At 36.4% G+C, this 17332-nt stretch overlaps 3 protein-coding genes across 3 annotated transcripts in view; 1 reads left to right on the top strand and 2 right to left on the bottom strand.

The window, feature by feature from the left end:
- Window positions 1-17332, bottom strand: part of LOC116174658 (RE1-silencing transcription factor B-like) — a 394864-nt gene that overhangs the window by 335816 nt on the left and 41716 nt on the right. The window lies entirely within an intron of this gene.
- On the bottom strand, window positions 2490-5003 carry LOC116175116. Its single transcript, XM_031493218.1, has 4 exons — window positions 4761-5003; window positions 4341-4464; window positions 4074-4278; window positions 2490-3456 (listed from the first exon to the last, which is right to left on the bottom strand). Exons 1-4 carry the CDS (start codon window positions 4922-4924, stop codon window positions 3311-3313), a joined length of 639 nt encoding a protein of 212 aa, XP_031349078.1. The 5' UTR covers window positions 4925-5003; the 3' UTR covers window positions 2490-3310.
- Window positions 6871-17320, top strand: LOC116175095 (xenotropic and polytropic retrovirus receptor 1 homolog). The gene is made up of 10 exons (XM_031493191.1): window positions 6871-7024; window positions 7074-7224; window positions 7527-7765; window positions 7813-8074; window positions 8805-9175; window positions 15309-15456; window positions 15509-15706; window positions 15756-15922; window positions 16812-16945; window positions 16992-17320. The coding sequence occupies exons 1-10, from the start codon at window positions 6956-6958 to the stop codon at window positions 17230-17232; spliced, it is 1980 nt and encodes a 659-aa protein (XP_031349051.1). The 5' UTR covers window positions 6871-6955; the 3' UTR covers window positions 17233-17320.

The following is a 17332-nucleotide window of genomic DNA, read 5'->3' as shown; positions in this document are numbered from 1 at the left end:
GCGTGAACTTTTTCCGAAAATCTTGGTATCCATTTGCTAGTGGGCAAACAAACCCATAACTCTTCGTAATGAAGGTAAATCATGTGGCGGCGGCATACTAATGAGTGGTCGAAGGCGGTCGGGATCCGGTCTGATTACATGATCCTTTATATGATCCCAGGATATTAATTGAATTTTGAGAGAACTTACTTTTATCTTTGTTAATAGTCAGCCCATATTTGGAAGCGGCTGCCATAAATTTCTCGAGATTCTTGTCATGCTCCTGTAAAGTTTTACCGCAAATGGTTATATCATCCAAATAGACGTATGTTCCTTCCAATTCTTCCTCTCTAATGATCCAATCAATAACTCTTTGAAAACTTGACACTCCATTAGTTACACCAAAAGGAATTCGGCGAAATTGATAGAGGTTTCCGAGCGCTTCGAAAGCAGTATATAGTCGTTCTTCGGATAAGATTGGAATCTGATGGTAAGCACTTTGCAGATCGATTGCACTAAATATAGAATAATTCGATATATTAGATACTAATTCTTCCATATTTGGAAGAGGATATGCGTCCAGCAGCGTATACCTATTTATTGTCTGTGAATAGTCGATTACAAGACGCTTTTTATGAGTTGCATTCTTCGTAATTAAAACTTGAGCTCTCCAGGGAGAGGTGCTTTCTTCGATGATCCCTTCCATCAACAGTTTTCGTATTTCTTCTTTTATAAATTTCTTGTCATCTTCGCTATACCTTCCAGACTTTATAGCAATAGGTTTGCAATCAGAAGAAATATTTGAAAATAAGGGTACCGCAGGTACAGTAAGCTGCCGCAACTCCACACACTTTGATAGGTTCTTTCGTTCCACCAAAATTTAATTCAAGAGAATGCTTTTTAAGAATATCGTGACCTATAATTAAATCAGCGCACAAATCCTTCACTATCAGTAAATGTAAATTTTGATAATCGTACTGGCCGACTTTAGCAGATACCCAGGTTTCTCCTGCAACTTGTGATGTTAGAGAGGTTGAAGCCATTGAAATACATTGGTTACTAGGTTTCTTTTTAAGTCGTAACAAATTAAAATACGATTCATCTATGAAACTCAAACTACTACCTGTATCAATCAGTGCTTCAGCTCGGACTCCTTGAATGTATGCTATTACAGTTGCTTTCTTTAAAGAGCTGGGAGAAGCTGCTACAATACCTATACATGCTGAAGTATTTTCTCCTCGTTCCAAAACTGCAGCATTATTTGGCTTATTACTGCGGCACACTATCGCGAAATGTCCCTTCTTATCACAAAGTTGACAGGATTGGTTGACAGCAGGACACTCCTTTCGGGGATGAATGCGTCCACTTCCGCAAAAGAAACATTTTCGTTTATTTTTGTAAGAGCTCTTGTAAGAGGGCGAAGCTGCGACGGTATGTTCCTCGCACTGATCTTCAGGCTGTGATACTCCTCCTCCAAGTTGTTGAACAGCGTTTAAGCCAATAACGTTGTATTGTTGGGAATTAATCTCTGCCATCTCTAAGGATAATGCTTGATTGTACGCTTCATCGAGGGTTAACGTCAGATTCTCGAGTAATCGCTGTCTTATCTTATTTGACTGGATTCCCGAAATAAATGCGTCACGTATATTGTCAGATCGATTAGTTTCGGCGTCCACGCTTTGAAACTGGCATTCTCTAGATAATAGTTTTAAGGCCTGTATGTATGCATCGATATTTTCATCGTTAAGTTGTTTTCTAGTAGCTAGCATGTGCCTAGCGTAGATAATATTCTTAGGTTTGATAAAAATCGTATTTAGAATGCTGATAGCAGCGTCATAAGTTGAACACTCACTGATATATGAGTATACCCTTGAAGACACATGATTGATTAGCAAATTCAACTTACTGGGTGCAAAAAGAAGCAAATCTTCTTCTTCGGTCGGTGTATATGCCAAGAGGAAGTTCTCAAAGGTTCGGAGCCAGTGCTCCCATTCCTTGGAGGCGGAACTAACTGATGGATCAATATCTTAGACCATATAGTACATGGACTGCTATTAGCCCTATGCTTTCAATACAAAATGGGTGGTCAGGGATAGAGGGCACTGTAGTCGTGGGTATGTGAATCTCAGGGTAAACTAAAGTCGTATGAACACCACTCGGATCGCGTAAAGAGTAGCTTTTATAATAACTGCGTAGTACGGGAAGCTTTAAATACTCTTGATTATCTTCAATACGTCCACAAATAAGGATAGGTTTGCTTTTTTGGCATATCTAGACGATTAATTAATTGACATTTGTTAATTTATAGGTTGACAGTCTCAAATCGTATCTAATCGGACAACTTCGGACAGACTCGTTTACCCTGAAACTCACATACCCAGGCGATGTCCTTGACCGTATTTTCGTTACAATTAGCAGTCCATGTACTGTATGGTCTAAGATCAATATCCAATCGAATGGGTTTCAGAAACTTTTCCATTATTTTATTTTGTTGAATAAATTGATATAGATAAAACCTTTAGAATAAACGGTTTTATTCAACAAAATTATTGGCAATGACAATATAGGAAATGACATTAAAATAACATTACAAACTAGATTAGAATGAGGCAATAAATAATGTGTTTGTATATTACCACAATTACACTCGGCACATTTTAACTCATTAGACATCCTATGTTTTGAAAGGTGTCGTCTAAGATCGAATTTATAATTTGTCGCATACTCACAAATAGCACATTTAAGATCTTTAGAAACTTTATGTTTTAAATGATGTTGTTTCAAGATGCGTTTATTGTTTGTAGCATAATCACAATCCGCACATTTAAAATCCTTAGAAACTTTATGTTTCAAAAGATGCCTTTTTAAGACTTGTTTATTATTTGTCCCATAATCACAATCGGCACATTTAAAATCCTCAGAAACCTTATGTTTTAAAAGATGTTGTTTGAAGCTGTGTTTATAATTTGTTCCATAATCACAATCCTCACACTTAAATTCCTTAGAGGCTTTATGTGTTAAAAGATGCCGTTTGTAGATACATTTAATATTTGTACCGTAATCACAATCAGCACATTTAAAATCCTTTGAAACTTTATGGTTTAAAAGATGTTGTTTGAAGTTGCTTTTATAATTTGTCTCATAGTCACAATTGGCACATTTAAGATTTTTATAAACTTTATGTTTTAAATGATGTCGTTTCAGGATGCGTTTATCGTTTGTAGCATAATCACAATTAGCACATTTAAAATCTTTCGACACTGTTTTACATTGAGTTAAAAGCTGACGTTGAAAGTTAGAGTGCTGCTGTACTTCTCCATTAGAGAGAGATTTAGAACACCGTGCAGGAATAATTTCTTCCTTTATTGTGTACAAAAACTTCGTTGCTTATCGAAATCTGCTCCTGAAGAAAGGAATGGATTTCTTCTTCTTGTTTTGGTTCGATTTTAATGAGTATTGTGTCATCTCCATCCATACCTAACAATCATAAATTGTGTTAATGTTGTAAATAAATATAGTGAAAATCTGTTTTAATTGATCAAAAATCGATTTTGAGTAACAACATTTAAAGGTGAGTAGGCGAGTAGCGTATATTGTACTCCAGCACCTCCACACAACGACTCTGACATTTCGTGAGGTGAAACAAATCTTTGATCGCATTGTTTACCATGCATGTTAAATAAAAATTCGGTCTTAATGAGTGGTTTGTAGCAGTCCGTACGGTTTAAGAGATTAGAGTAGTTTTTCACGTTTGATTTGCATCTCATGATTTACTCGTAGAAATTAAGGTTGGGTCAGTTACGTGTTACATTACAGTGTAGTTACAGCCAGCTGTCTTGCAGGAATTTTAAAAATTCAGGCTTCTTTTCTTGTTGTATTAATGTTTAATGGCTGTAGAAATTCATTGTGGATTTAAACCTATTTTTGCTGTAGACTGTGGCTCAACATCTAATCAAAAGAAAGGAAAGAAATTACTGGAGGCAAACCATGTGCAACACATTTTTGAAAGAGCTGGTCAGATCACAGCAAGGGTAGTTACACAAACAAATGTTTCGAAAACACCATATACAGTAATATTAACAGTAGGTATTTACTTTGCTGCTGCTCTTGAAAGTTGACTTGACAACTCACGTCCTTTGGGTTATCGTGTGTCCCTTGAGAGACAACTTCAGCTTCTTGAAATGCAGTTGCACTTGAAGGTAAGTCAGACGAAACATTTAATTTCCGTTTCTTGAAAGTTTCATAACGTTCAAATCGTTTGCTTGCATCTGCACCCAGTTTTCGTGTTTGTTTGTACGTCTAGAAGAAAATAAAAACCATTAAACAATAAAAATGTGAAGCACTTCTCTTTACTGATTTACCTTCGGAAAAATAGAGGGATTATATGATGGATTGCTGGCAATATTTGATCTTGCATTTCCGACAAAATGCGAACTGCATATTCGATCTGTTTTTTTAGGAGTCCATGTTTTGCCATTTTCAGTTCTAATAACAAACGTGCAAATTAGTTCGTAAACACGATTTCTGACAAGAATTGTCTCCGGAAACACCATTTTTAATATAATCTTTGATGGGTGAAAAGTGGACAATATCAGGAAACCATCTACACAACAAGTCGGGAGCAAGGGGCCGTTTTACAAGTCTTTTAACGCGGGGATCCCTTTTAATAGCTTGATCATAACCTCAAATTGGATTACTGGACACAAAAGAAAAATTACAAAAAAACGGCCGCTCTGGAGACGAAACTATCTAAAATAATAGCAAAACAGATGTGTACTTACACTCTTCTCACTTTCTTTATCCAATTTTCTTTTTTTTGCAACTCATATGGTCTGTTGGGAAAGCTGTAGAATTTTACAGAAGAGTCCGTATTTATGTACGAATTACTGCATCCAACAACACAACAAGAAACTCTGGACGAACGAAAAGTGTTTTTCGAAGTCATAATTGTTTTATTTGGAGTAAGCTTGTAAATATTACGATAGATGAACTTGTTTCACCACATCTTATGTTAAATTCGCCACTAGACGGCGCCACATCCGAAGTACATTCGTCATCATTTTACACATAGTCGCATACTGCAATACCGACGCGTATTTTGATTCTAACTTCACATATGTATACGAGGTATGGAATAGAGAGAGGAGTGTTTCGTAAAGTGAGGGAAATGAAACGATACGCATGCATATCTTTTCTGTTCAAATGGAGGCTGAAAATGCAAACAGCTGACTTAAGTAAACAAGACAACTTTTTTGTCCACCATGAATTTCGAACACCTTTTGCGATTGACCCGAAATTCCATATCACAATGGGCATTAAGCACTAGGCTACTGTAGTTAATGAATTGTGTTGTAGCAAACTTCGTCTGATTATATTGTGCTTACTATCAGTGGATCAGTGGCTTTACACTATAATATTTGTCATATGATTTCTCATCTTAGACCATTATAGTACGGACTGCTATTAGCCCTATGTTTTCAATACAAAATGGGTGGTCACGGATAGAGGGCACTGTAGTCGTGGGTATGTGAATCTCAGGGTAAACACCACTCGGATCGCATAAAGAGTAGCTTTTATAAGTAACTGCGTAGTACGAGAAGCTTTAAATACTCTTGATTATCTTCTATAAGAATAGGTTGGTTTTTTTTGCCATATCTAGGCGATTAATTAATTGACGTTTGTAAATTTATAGGTTGACAGTCTCAAATCGTGTCTAATCGGACAATTTCGGACAGACTCGTTTACCCTGAAATTCACATACCCAGGCGATGTCCTTGACCATATTTTAGCACGTTGACTGCATTACATATCCTCGGGAATATGTGGGTTGCTTTCCGTGGTGACGAAGCGAACTTTTGCCAAACATTCGTTGTGTGCGAAAGCCATATCTTCCTTGATTTTCAACGTATATAAGTTTTACGTATAGCTTTTTTATGGTCGTGCTTTGCATAGTCAAGTCCACTGAATTTTTTGGTACATATCTCCGGGGACATGTAACGCACAGGACTAATACAAATTTAATTGTGTGCGGCACATGCCCCCGGAGATATGTACAGTTTTGCAGCTACTTCTACGGTTATTCCATCATACTGCATGACAGAATTGCGCAAGTTGCATTATCTTTGTATTCCGTAAACTTTTCTGTAGTTTCGGTCTAGTTATTGTAATGATGGTCCAGGCCAACCTGGGTACTATCTTCCATGTTCCAATACTAATCACAAATAATAATAAATAAATATCCCTCAATTTTATGAAAATAGTGTTCGTTGTAATGTTTTTTATTCGAGTTGATTGCATAATTTAGGGTTATACAGTCTTCTTCACTTTCTTGCGGTACCAGTCGCCGGAGATATGTACGGTTCCAGAATTAAATAAATAATAGTGTTAGCTTACAGGTCAACGTGTTAGTTACAATTAGCAGTCCATGTACTATATGGTCTAAGTTTCTCATACATATAATAGGCGCTTTCTTTCGGTGATCCAAACGCATATGAAGGCGCTTCTTTCATCCCCTAAGATGTCACTGGCTGATAAAGGTTAGTTTGTGTAAAACATTCCATGCTCATGCTTCCAAAGTTTGTGGTTGTAGATTGTGACAATTATGGATATTGGAGGAAGTTGCAGCTTGCAGATCAGAGGAATTGTTAAAAATGAACATAGACTACATAGAAGATGGAGAATTAAAACTTACTTGGAATCAATTACATTAAAAGTCGATATGACACGTCAACGCAATAGTGGGGATGAGTGTCACGGCTAGTTCTATCGGTAGGCTACGGTTCTACCTGGGACACACTGTATAATAAATATACAATGATGGTAGGATTCGATTTACGAAACTTCCTGTATGTCATCTCCTCTGTCAGTTGGTATTACAGTTCCCTGTTTCTATTATAAAAATATTTTTATAAAATGCCAAAAATTGTTTATTTATTTAATTTTTTTATAGAAGTTGTTAAACAAAATTGTTTATAAAATGAAATTTGCAGAGCACCTTTCCGCCCATATCACTCCGGAATGGAGAAAGCAATACATTAACTACGAGGTATGACCAAACCTGATCTTCCTCTTAAAAATTTGGATTTGTCTCATAGGAAATGAAGTCTCTGATTTATGCCGCCGTCGAACAAATCCCATGCGATGATGTGGATCCTGACCATTTGTCGAGATACTTTGCGAAATTCGACGAGCAATTTTTCCACTACTGCGACAAGGAGCTAGCGAAAATTAACACCTTCTATTCAGGTACGTCTAATTGCTCGCTGGCGGTGGAATTGTTTCGGCTGTTGCTCAGTCAATTCCAATTACTTTCATGTCTCGTGGAATTGGTGGTTTCGTAGGGACTAAGGATGCTTTGTATCTGTTAGTTGCTTAGTTTATCCGGCCTCCTCTTGCAAGTTTCCCGGATTGGGCGGATAGAGTTTATTATCCAGTTTCAATAATTTGCTCCTGGTGTAGATGTTCTTTTTGGAAAAACCACCAGCTCAATTAAAAACATTATACGCCACTCCTGCTAAAATACTTTGTTTAGTCTTTACCTCTTACAGAGAAGCTCGCGGAGGCGACACGAAAATCAGCCAATTTGAAAAGCGAACTCTCCGAAGTGACCAACGATCCCAATTCGTTTCCGAAGAAGGGCATTCTTAAAAACCGAAATGTATCGGCCCGAAAAATTCAAGATCTTAAATTGGCGTTTAGCGAATTTTACCTGAGCCTAATCCTTTTGCAGAATTATCAAAATTTGAACTTCACAGGATTTCGAAAGATTCTAAAAAAGCACGATAAGGTGGTTGTTTAGGTCGCGTTCGGTAAGTGACGTAATTCAAATTGTAGCTTTTGTCGGTCGATTTTGGCGCAAAGTGGCGAATTACTCACGTGGAGAATTGCCACTTTTACACAAATAAATATATCGATAAAATCATAGCCGAAACCGAAGCGACTTTTACAAATGAACTGGAGGGGGGCGATCGACAACGGGCGATGAAACGATTGAGAGTACCCCCTTTAGGGGAACAGCAAAGTCCATGGATTACGTTTAAAGTTGGATTATTTTCGGGAGCATTTATAATTTTGTTAGCATCCATTATGTTGTCAGGTAATGCTCAATTTGTCACACCATGTGTAATGAGAGAGGTATACTCCCTATCGTTAGTATACGGATAAAGCTAATGCAATTTATATTGTCGATTCAATGTAAGAAAAAGACGTGAAATTTAGGCTGAGTGGATTTCAACGATATGTTTTCTTACAGAAATCACGTTCATGCTCACTGGATTGAAAACATTGGAAAGGGAAAAAAACAAAAATTAATTGTAGACATTGAACATTTTCTACATAAAATCCGCAACAGTATATGGTTTTGAACCATTTATCAATAATAAGCATTTAAATGCGTGTATATATACTTTTAAGTTGTGGTTCACAGTATCTTTGGATCCTTCCCATTTCACTTGGTTAATAATTTTTCAGTGTTTTTCCGCTGTCTGTAGTGATGGCTCAAGGCAATCCCTATTTTTCCAAAATAAAAATCAGTTGTTTTTCAAAACTTTCAAGTGTTTTGGTTGTTTTTGTTTGCACGTGTGTTTGTAGCATATTTTTCATGAGTTGCGAGAATTCCATGTTCCCGTCCGTCTGAGGGTTTGAGATCTGAGTAATCCTAATTATTATACCACTTTTTCACATATGCGACTTTTTAATATTTGCATGAGATAGCTTAAATTGGACGTCTCTCTCTTGCATTGTATGCTTCACAATTTCCCCTGCAGTTCGTATACCTCTCTTGTTATACAGTTGTTTTTCCAACGTTAACTCATTTCCCTTTTCAGTTTTATTTCACTACGAAGGCAAAGACGATTGGCGAATTGCCTGTCGACTTTATAGAGGAACGTTCTTGCTAATCGAGTTTATGTTTCTATGGGGCGTTAACATATACGGATGGAGATCGTCGGGCGTTAATCATGTACTAATTTTTGAACTGGACCCCCGCAATCACCTCTCGGAACAGCACGTTATTGAACTCGCTGCTGTGTTTGGAGTTATATGGTCCCTATCCGTCTTGTGCTTTCTGTACAGCTCTCAACTCAACATTCCCCAGTACATTAATCCCCTAATACTCCTGCTGTTAATGGTCGCTTACTTTTTAAATCCGACCAAGACATTTCGTTACGAGGCACGATTTTGGGCCCTTCGGGTTGTGGTGTGTATAAATTGGTGTGTTCAGTTTGTGCTTGTTTTATTTGGTTTACGTAGTTTTTAGCTTCCGACAAATTTTGTTTGCTTCTCTTTGCTTGTGCTGACGTGTTCGGAAGAAGGTAAAATCGGGAGGATTAGTTCGAAAACCGAATGCAGAGCTCGGTTCAGAATTTCTAACTTCCGGTTAGGTGTGGGAATGCAGTTGAGACATTGTCGAATAATTTTACATAAAAGTATCCCCATTAGCACAACGTACATGTACACCTAGGGCATTTTAATAGGGGGAGGAGATCTCACAATTAATATAACAGGAAAATTTTGCAAAGAGTAGAAAAGTAACTATTTTCTTAAGAATTATGAACAGTTAAGGTTGATGACACTGAATGGCTATTTCTTCCAAAACAAAACGTAGATCCCGCTTAAACTTGAAATCGAAAAGTGGTACATGATCAGATCAAACATCTAAGGCAAGGCCCTCTTACGTTAGTTGTTATCAACCCTATTATCTGAAGTATCTTAGGGAAGGAACGCAAAATAAAACACTGAAATGACCAAAAGTCTGTTTAATAATAATTATTATTATGAGGATTGTAAAAACCAGGAAAGTGGGTCGTACGTTAATGTTTGAAAGTAAAGCTAAAATGGTGCCGCACTGTTGAAAAAAAAACAACGGCCAAGGAAAAAAGAGCACCGCTGAGAAAAACCTTGACATTTGATTAATAATTCTAAAAAAACTTGGTGCAGTAGTTTTCAAAATTATCAAGTTTAAGAAATAATTAAAAGTAGACCGTAAATGTATATACACAAAGTTGGTTACAATCAAGGTACATATACACATAATTCAATAACTTCCACAAATTTAAATAAATGATCAAACATGATGTGCATGATACGGATTAGCAATTAGACGGAACAAATGGAGAGCAGAGGTATGAACAGAGTACATACAAAGCAAAATATCATAAAAGTTCCTTGCAAAACCATGAGGCTTGTTTACGTGACTTAAATTTCGCATAAAGAAAAAGAAAAGCGCAGTTATGTTATGGTTCAATAAAAATTGCACTGTTCACAAATAAATAAATGAAAACGAATAATTTGTTCATTGTGAGAATGATGAATGCATAAATGTTAGGTTATAAAACAAAAGCGAAGAGCAAAATTGTGGAATTCTGTTTACACGACAACTTGCAACCATCAGTCAAACATAAGAAAGTACGTGATAGTATATTACGATAACAGGAACAGGTAAAGAAATATTCACAAAAGTCTATGAATAATATACACACAAAAATATAGAAACTCTGATACTATAACAAGAATTGGCATAGAGCCATCCCCGAGCGTGGTTTACTAACGTGGTGATTTTTTAGTTTTTTTCTATCTTCTTCTGCCGGAAAAACTGAAAATCACCACGTTAGTAAACCACGCTCGGGGATGGAGCCCGGATGTCACCGACCCCACATCATGTAGCCCCGCCCCTAAAGAATTGTTAATTATGCGGCCCGGTAGGTACAAGTATACTCCTCATCTTTCTACAAGCGATCTTCTACCGGGGTCTCATTTGCTGCCAGCCAGCTAGCCCGCCGGCCAAAGTTTGCTGCCAGCCACCGTTTTTCAAATAAAATTGCAAAAAATGCGTTAAAAAGAGACAATTACAAAAAAGTTAGATCACTGTTTGCTGCTAAACAATGGCCTAACGCCCTAGACGGTCCTAAAACTGTCATCTAAATTCAAATTCAATATGGGCATAGCTTTAGCCATATAATACGCAATGCCAAAAGTTGAGTCGAATCGATTCAAAATTCACAGTGCCCTTTTCGCATCTCGACCATTTATAAACCGAATTGCAAACTTTCTTATTTATGGAAGCATTCAAATGAAATTTGATACATAGCCACTTGAAACAAAGGAAAATCTAACGATAGTTTCAAAATTATGTTTGCGCATGCGCAGTGTCAATTTTCTTATTTATGGAAGCATCCAAAAATAAATTCTTCTTATAAATTGAAATTGAAGTAGGACATCAAAATGGATTGCACATATGCAACGCTATCTTTCATATTTGTGGTCCGATTTTTACGATTTTAATAGAAGTTGCATCTGACAAATGAGAAATGAATGCAAGTAGAAAATCGCTTTTTGTAAATCGTTTACGAGTTCTTTTTAACTTGTTGTCTTTAGTATTGAGTGAGCGGGGTTTCAGCTAAGGCTGCTCTGCCAACCTAACCCACTACACATTTACAAATACCCATGCCCGTACCCGGATTCGAACGAGGGACCCTTAGTACCGCAGTCCAGCTTCAACTCAACTGCGACACACGGGCCCGCTTAAGAATGATGTGATTGTTTGTAAAAACATCCAATCACATGTCTGAATAACACTGTTAGCTGACAACATAGTTAAGTATGCCGTATGGCTTTATAAACCGGGCCGATAATCATTTTGAAATTAACAATTTTGTGATTTTCCCTGTTTTTCTTACCTGAGCGAAGATTTGGATTTTACCGTATTAAGTTTTAAAGTTTAAAAAGAGCACATGCTCAAAAATAAGTAACCAACAACTTTTATTTTATTGAAAATACATTTTTATTTTCCGTTTGGAATTTTACATAGTGTTTCATGTACAAGGTGTCCCATTTTCGACACTTTTATAGGCGTTATGGGCTCTTTTTGGGTCAAACTTGCAATGATAAAATCAAAATTTGCACATTTTTGATACGGAGATAAATCAAACAATTTTCAATTTCAGAATGATCGTATATATTCTTAGTAAAAACAGAAACAAAAAAATGTTTCTTGAAAATTATTGATAAATAATCTGCCGTTTACAAAATAAATAATTATACAGTACTATCGGGTAAAAAAGTTATTGTATCTAACTTAATTTTATTTAAATGTCATACCCTGTATATTTAAATCTAAAAATAGCATATTAAATTCTGTTTTTTTAAATTTTACACTGAAAAAATTCAATATCGATTCAAAAAGGTTCAAAAAAGCTTTCTTAAAAATTCAAAAATGTTTGTTTGTAGTAATTTCTTCTTCTTTTTCAGTGTCAGAAAAAAGGGCGATAGTTCGTAGAAAACAGTTCCTTTTGTTAAGACCTTTAATTATAGAATACCATGAATGGGTAAAACGTGTGGTTGCCCCCCCCCCTCGCCTTTCCCATTTTCAAAAGCTTTACTTGCCACTAAAGGCATGCGCATGTAAAATGGTATTAGACTCTATTAGTGTGACGTCAAAGTTGAGCGGGAAATTCGAAATGCTGGACTTGGCTGTTTTATTGTCGAAGATATAGACCCCTATCGTCCCATACATTAAATATCACTTTTAAATAGGTCCTCTTTACGGGTTTATACTGACCTTATGCGCATTAAATAAGCATATCGACCCTCTTATATCGAAACACTGATTACTTAACTTTGACGGCAAGTAAACGACCAAGTCTAGCAATTGGGAAAATGTAAACACAAGAACAAGGTCATGATCATTCCATCTTGCCAGCCGTAAAGTGTAAAATATGGTAGACATATCTTTAATTTTTAATTATAACGCAATTAATGGATTTTATTTATTTTATTGCTCTGTTTTACAGTTAAGTAATCAGTCTTTCGATATAAAAGGGTCGATATGCTTATTTAATGCGCATAAGATCAGTATAAGCCCGTAAAGAGGACCTATTTAAAAGTGATACTTAATGGGTAGGGCGATAGGGGTCAATATTTCCGACAATAAAACAAACAAGTCCTGCAATTCGAATTTCGCGGGCTATTATGACGTAACCGCTAATAGACTCTATTGGTTGTCGCATGTAAAAGTTTAGGACAGTTCCCATAAAAGTAGTTCAACACGGCAAAAGTGGTTCCTGACCGACGGAGAACACGCAAAACAATAGCACCAGCGCTAAAAAACGCAAAAAAAGTACAATCTTTGCCGATCTACCTTTCATTGCATTGCTGGTTACTGGTTAGTCTTTGTCTTTCGTGTTGAAGAATTGAAGAAACAACTCACACCGGAGAGCCTTTATAATTTCAATTTCTAGATATCAAAATTAAAACCTCTCTTTCCTAATTTTTGCGCCTTTTGTTTTGTCACATTTCTTTGAATTAAACGAATTATCTTTTACACATTGTATAGAAAGTGGCATATTTCATAGGAGATTAGATTGTACACTTGCAGTTGAGTGTTGACCATTACAGTAAATGTCGTAAATTGCTCCACTGCTGAAACCAAATAAGTACGTTGGGCGTTTGCTGAACTGTATTTCGGTTGAAATTGTATTTATGTCTTTAAAACGTAGAGAAAAATTTTAATGAAAGTGTGAGAGTGAAGGAACTACGTACGTTTTTCGGAACTAGATTTACGAGGACGCATTTCGTAACTAGGCGCTCCTCGACTAACTATAGCGCCATCTCAGAACGAGGGGACCGCATATCGGCACGCTAATGAACGTACGATTTTCTATTTTTACGGTTAGTTACACGCCTTTAAAAAGCAGATGACAGCATCTCCTGAGCGAAAATTAGCAATGCCAGTTTATCCTATTTGTTTGTAACTCTTATGGCGTTTTCGATTGGCAAAACTCGCGCTGCACGAGTTGCAATTTTTACGTTCTATTGGTAATTTTAGGGCAATTTTCTGTGTTCCATTGGCAAATGTGATGCAACAATTACGCACTCAGTGCAAATTTCGACGCACGAGGTCCGTGCGACAATTTGAATTTGTTTCTTGCGTTGGGAGAGTTTTTTTGTCGTCATTTAGCGATAGCGAAGATCGATGAAGTAGCCATAACTTCTATTTTACAAAAAAGTTGCACTTACTCATTAAACTGAACGCCAAAAATTGGTCCTTTACAGGAATTTCAAATTTATATTCCTCATCGTTTATCATAAATAATACTGAAATCGTTTGTCATTTTTTTTGAATAGAGATTTGTCGATTACCTAAATCTAAAATGAGGTTATGGACAAATGACAACAAATATTTACGAATATTTATGTTCCATTGAGAGCAATTTTCACATGCATTTCTTCAGTTTCTCGTGCAACACTCGTGCAGTACGAGTTTTGCCAATCGAAAACGCTATTATTGTATTTGCTCTATGGAATAGGCCATATACAGGGTAAGTATAAAGTTTGTGTATCTCCGTTATTTAGAACATTTTTTTAAATAGTAAATATTGATGCATTAAATAATCTTAATGTCTTCTTTTTCGACTTCCGGTTTTAGACGGAAATGACCTTAACCTTTAGTTTTTAAATTGCAGCGAACCTCGAGAAGGAAAATGGAATTGACCACGACCAAGATTTGACAAAGCTTCTGTAATTTTGGGCGCCAGGTGTGAACAAGTCACACCAAAAAGTAAATAGAAAATATAAAGTACGAATAAAATAAGAATGCAATGTTTCTGAATCCTCAGGCAGTGGCGGGTGTATATAAAAAACACTCTTGTCTTGGCCAAGAACAATACAATTGCAGTTTGGCAACTGCCCCAGTATTTCACGTATTGCATCGTAGAACGTCTGATCCTAAATACCATGTGTTAGACGAGTTCCTGCTAAGCAGAACATATCATTATAGTTTTAGCTTTACATAAGAGAACGGTACTTCATGTATAGGAGCGTTAATGATCGTTACATCCAAAAAACATACGACCCAAATCCAATTAATTCAAACGTACGTACCCCATTAATAAATGGGTTTCGGATTGCGGTATAGGTCAATGAAAAATCCGTAATTAAATTAAATCATGGGATAATCCAAATAAGAAATCCTATGAAAAGATATCAAACATTGTCCCAAAAGTATGAAACCTGAACTCTTCTGCAGCCCCTAAACTAGTTCGAACCTTAATCTTCTGCTTGCTAAAATGTTAGCCGAATTTAAGTCCTTATGCCATAACTTTCATGTCATAAGTTTGTGAAGTCAACCAAGGTATAGAAAAAAGGAATGTGATAATAAATTACTTAGTTCGATGCTTAAGTAAAATTGTTCGATAGTGACCCGCCTTGAGTTTACACACCTCTTCCAGGTTTTACTATGCTCCTGTAAATTTCGGTGTGATGGTTCCATTTTGTTGATACGGTAAACATATTAATAATAAATGTGAGGAACAATTGTGTATTGTGAATTATAGGGGAGGGTGCTGCTAGCGCCCATGTTTTACGTGGGCTTCGCCGACTTCTGGATGGCCGACCAACTCAACAGCCTTGTCACCGCATTTACCGATCTCCAGTACTTTATTTGTTTTTATGCGACCACCGATAGCTGGTCGTCGGCATCGAGTAATGTTTGAGCGCTTACTCCTAATAGGTGCCTAATCTGCGGTAATTGTAGATGCTAATTATTGCGTAGAGAAATTTATACCGATTCGAGCTGTTGTCGCTTGCCTTCCTGCATGGTTTAGATTCGCACAGTGTTTGCGGCGATATCGGGACACGAAGGAAGTATTTCCTCATTTTGCTAATGCTGCCAAGTATTCGACTTCATTTTTTGTTGTAATATTCACGTCTCTTTATCACATGCACTCGACAGGTACAAGCTTCTAACAGTTTAATGCGATGGAATATACGTTTTTTATTAGATTATAAGTCTGCGACGGAAAATCCGTTTTTGTATTTTTGGATTACCGCCTCCTTAATCAGCTCGTGTTATGCCTACACGTGGGATATCAAATTGGATTGGGGGCTGTTCGACTCGAAGGCTGGCGATAACAAATTTCTAAGGGAAGAAGTGGTATACTCGTCAAATGTATGTGATTGAGGCCTAACTAAATTACAGGCAGGCGCGTTTGCGAAATCCACGTGACGTTAGGAGTCATAGAAACGCGCATTGTCCTACACTTTATTTATTTCTTCAAGAAGCATATAATATAATAATAATAATAATAATTTTTATTGTATAAAGATTTACATCTTATTACAAGAGCCTTCATAATTATAAAATGTCGTTACAAAAAAAATCATAATTTATAAGTTTATAAACAGAAAAAATTTATATAATTATATACCGGGTGATCGAAAAGTAGTGCACCCAGTTTGAATTTCCCGTAAAACTAAACATTTATAAAGTTGGTAACATGTAAAAGCAGTGGTGGATCAATTTAATCACTAATACATAAATAAACTACCTTCTAAACATATTTGCCAATTCCTTAAGTTAAAAACTTAAAGCGCCCAATTTAAACTGTCTGCAGTTCTTTTTGATCACCCGGTATAATGTATGTATCAAGAACCATACCAAACCTTATCATGAAATTTCACTTTTTCAAAAATGTTGATGGTTGAATTGTTAATGAACCTTACACCAGAAAAAGAACTTGCCGTGTATTAATTGTAGAAATGAAGTAAAATACGAAGGGGATAGTTTATATACGAAATAATGCAGAAAACTGAAATACTACTTTATTCGCACTCAAAAGCAACTCTTTCTATAAAATAACGGAGGCTATGGTCTGAAACTTTCTTGATCATAAATGGTGTAGTTGTAGTTCATGATGAGAATAAATAAACTAACAGTGTTAGGAGTTTGCCATTTGCTTGACTGCAAAGGTCACGCAGTTCGTGCAAGCGTATTGCCCTGTAATTTACATAGGCCTTCATTTGTCTTTGGCCCACAAAGTCTCATGCCACTCTTGTAGTGGTTTTACTATTTTGCGATTGTGGAAGATTTAATCCTACGCTTCGGCTGGGTGCTATCCATCTCTCTTATTGAAATGAGTTACATACATGCGGATATTATGGTTACTATTCTGGCACCGCTCGAAGTGTTTCGGTATGAAGAATCAACGCTACACGTTAATAAAATGTAACGATTTTAGGAGATTTATATGGAACTACTTCCGCTTAGAGAACGAGCATCTCAATAATTGTGGAAAGTTTCGTGCGGTACGCGACATATCGGTGGCTCCAATAGATTGTTCCGACCAAATTATTATTTTACGGATGATGGACGAGGTTGATGGAGTAACAAACAGGCACAAAAAGCGATGCGTTAAAACAAAAAAGAATCCCAGACTAACGTTAGACGGAGAATCGACTGATGATAACATGGATAATTGAGAAATTGGCATTTACTTAATTATGTTAAAAAAATTATATTGATTTTTTACATATATGTAAATAAATGATATACTTTTCCTGCCTTTCAGACTGATTTTGG

The sequence above is a fragment of the Photinus pyralis genome, unplaced genomic scaffold (genome assembly GCF_008802855.1).
Source record: "Photinus pyralis isolate 1611_PpyrPB1 unplaced genomic scaffold, Ppyr1.3 Ppyr1.4_LG6, whole genome shotgun sequence".
Lineage (NCBI taxonomy): Eukaryota > Metazoa > Arthropoda > Insecta > Coleoptera > Lampyridae > Photinus > Photinus pyralis.
Note: the sequence above shows the minus strand (reverse complement) of the source record. Positions and strands in the feature narration are given on the sequence as shown.

Coding starts and splice junctions, on each gene's coding strand:
- LOC116175116 (XM_031493218.1), bottom strand. CDS start 4,924: ATGACTTCGAAAAACACTTTTCGTTCGTCCAGAGTTTCTTGTTGTGTT. Junction 4,465..4,760: donor ATAAAGAAAGTGAGAAGAGT/GTAAGTACACAT, acceptor GTTTGTTATTAG/AACTGAAAATGGCAAAACAT. Junction 3,457..4,073: donor CTTTCAAGAGCAGCAGCAAA/GTAAATACCTAC, acceptor TATGATTGTTAG/GTATGGATGGAGATGACACA.
- LOC116175095 (XM_031493191.1), top strand. CDS start 6,956: ATGAAATTTGCAGAGCACCTTTCCGCCCATATCACTCCGGAATGGAGA. Junction 8,075..8,804: donor AGCATCCATTATGTTGTCAG/GTAATGCTCAAT, acceptor TTCCCTTTTCAG/TTTTATTTCACTACGAAGGC. Junction 15,457..15,508: donor TAGCTGGTCGTCGGCATCGA/GTAATGTTTGAG, acceptor CGGTAATTGTAG/ATGCTAATTATTGCGTAGAG.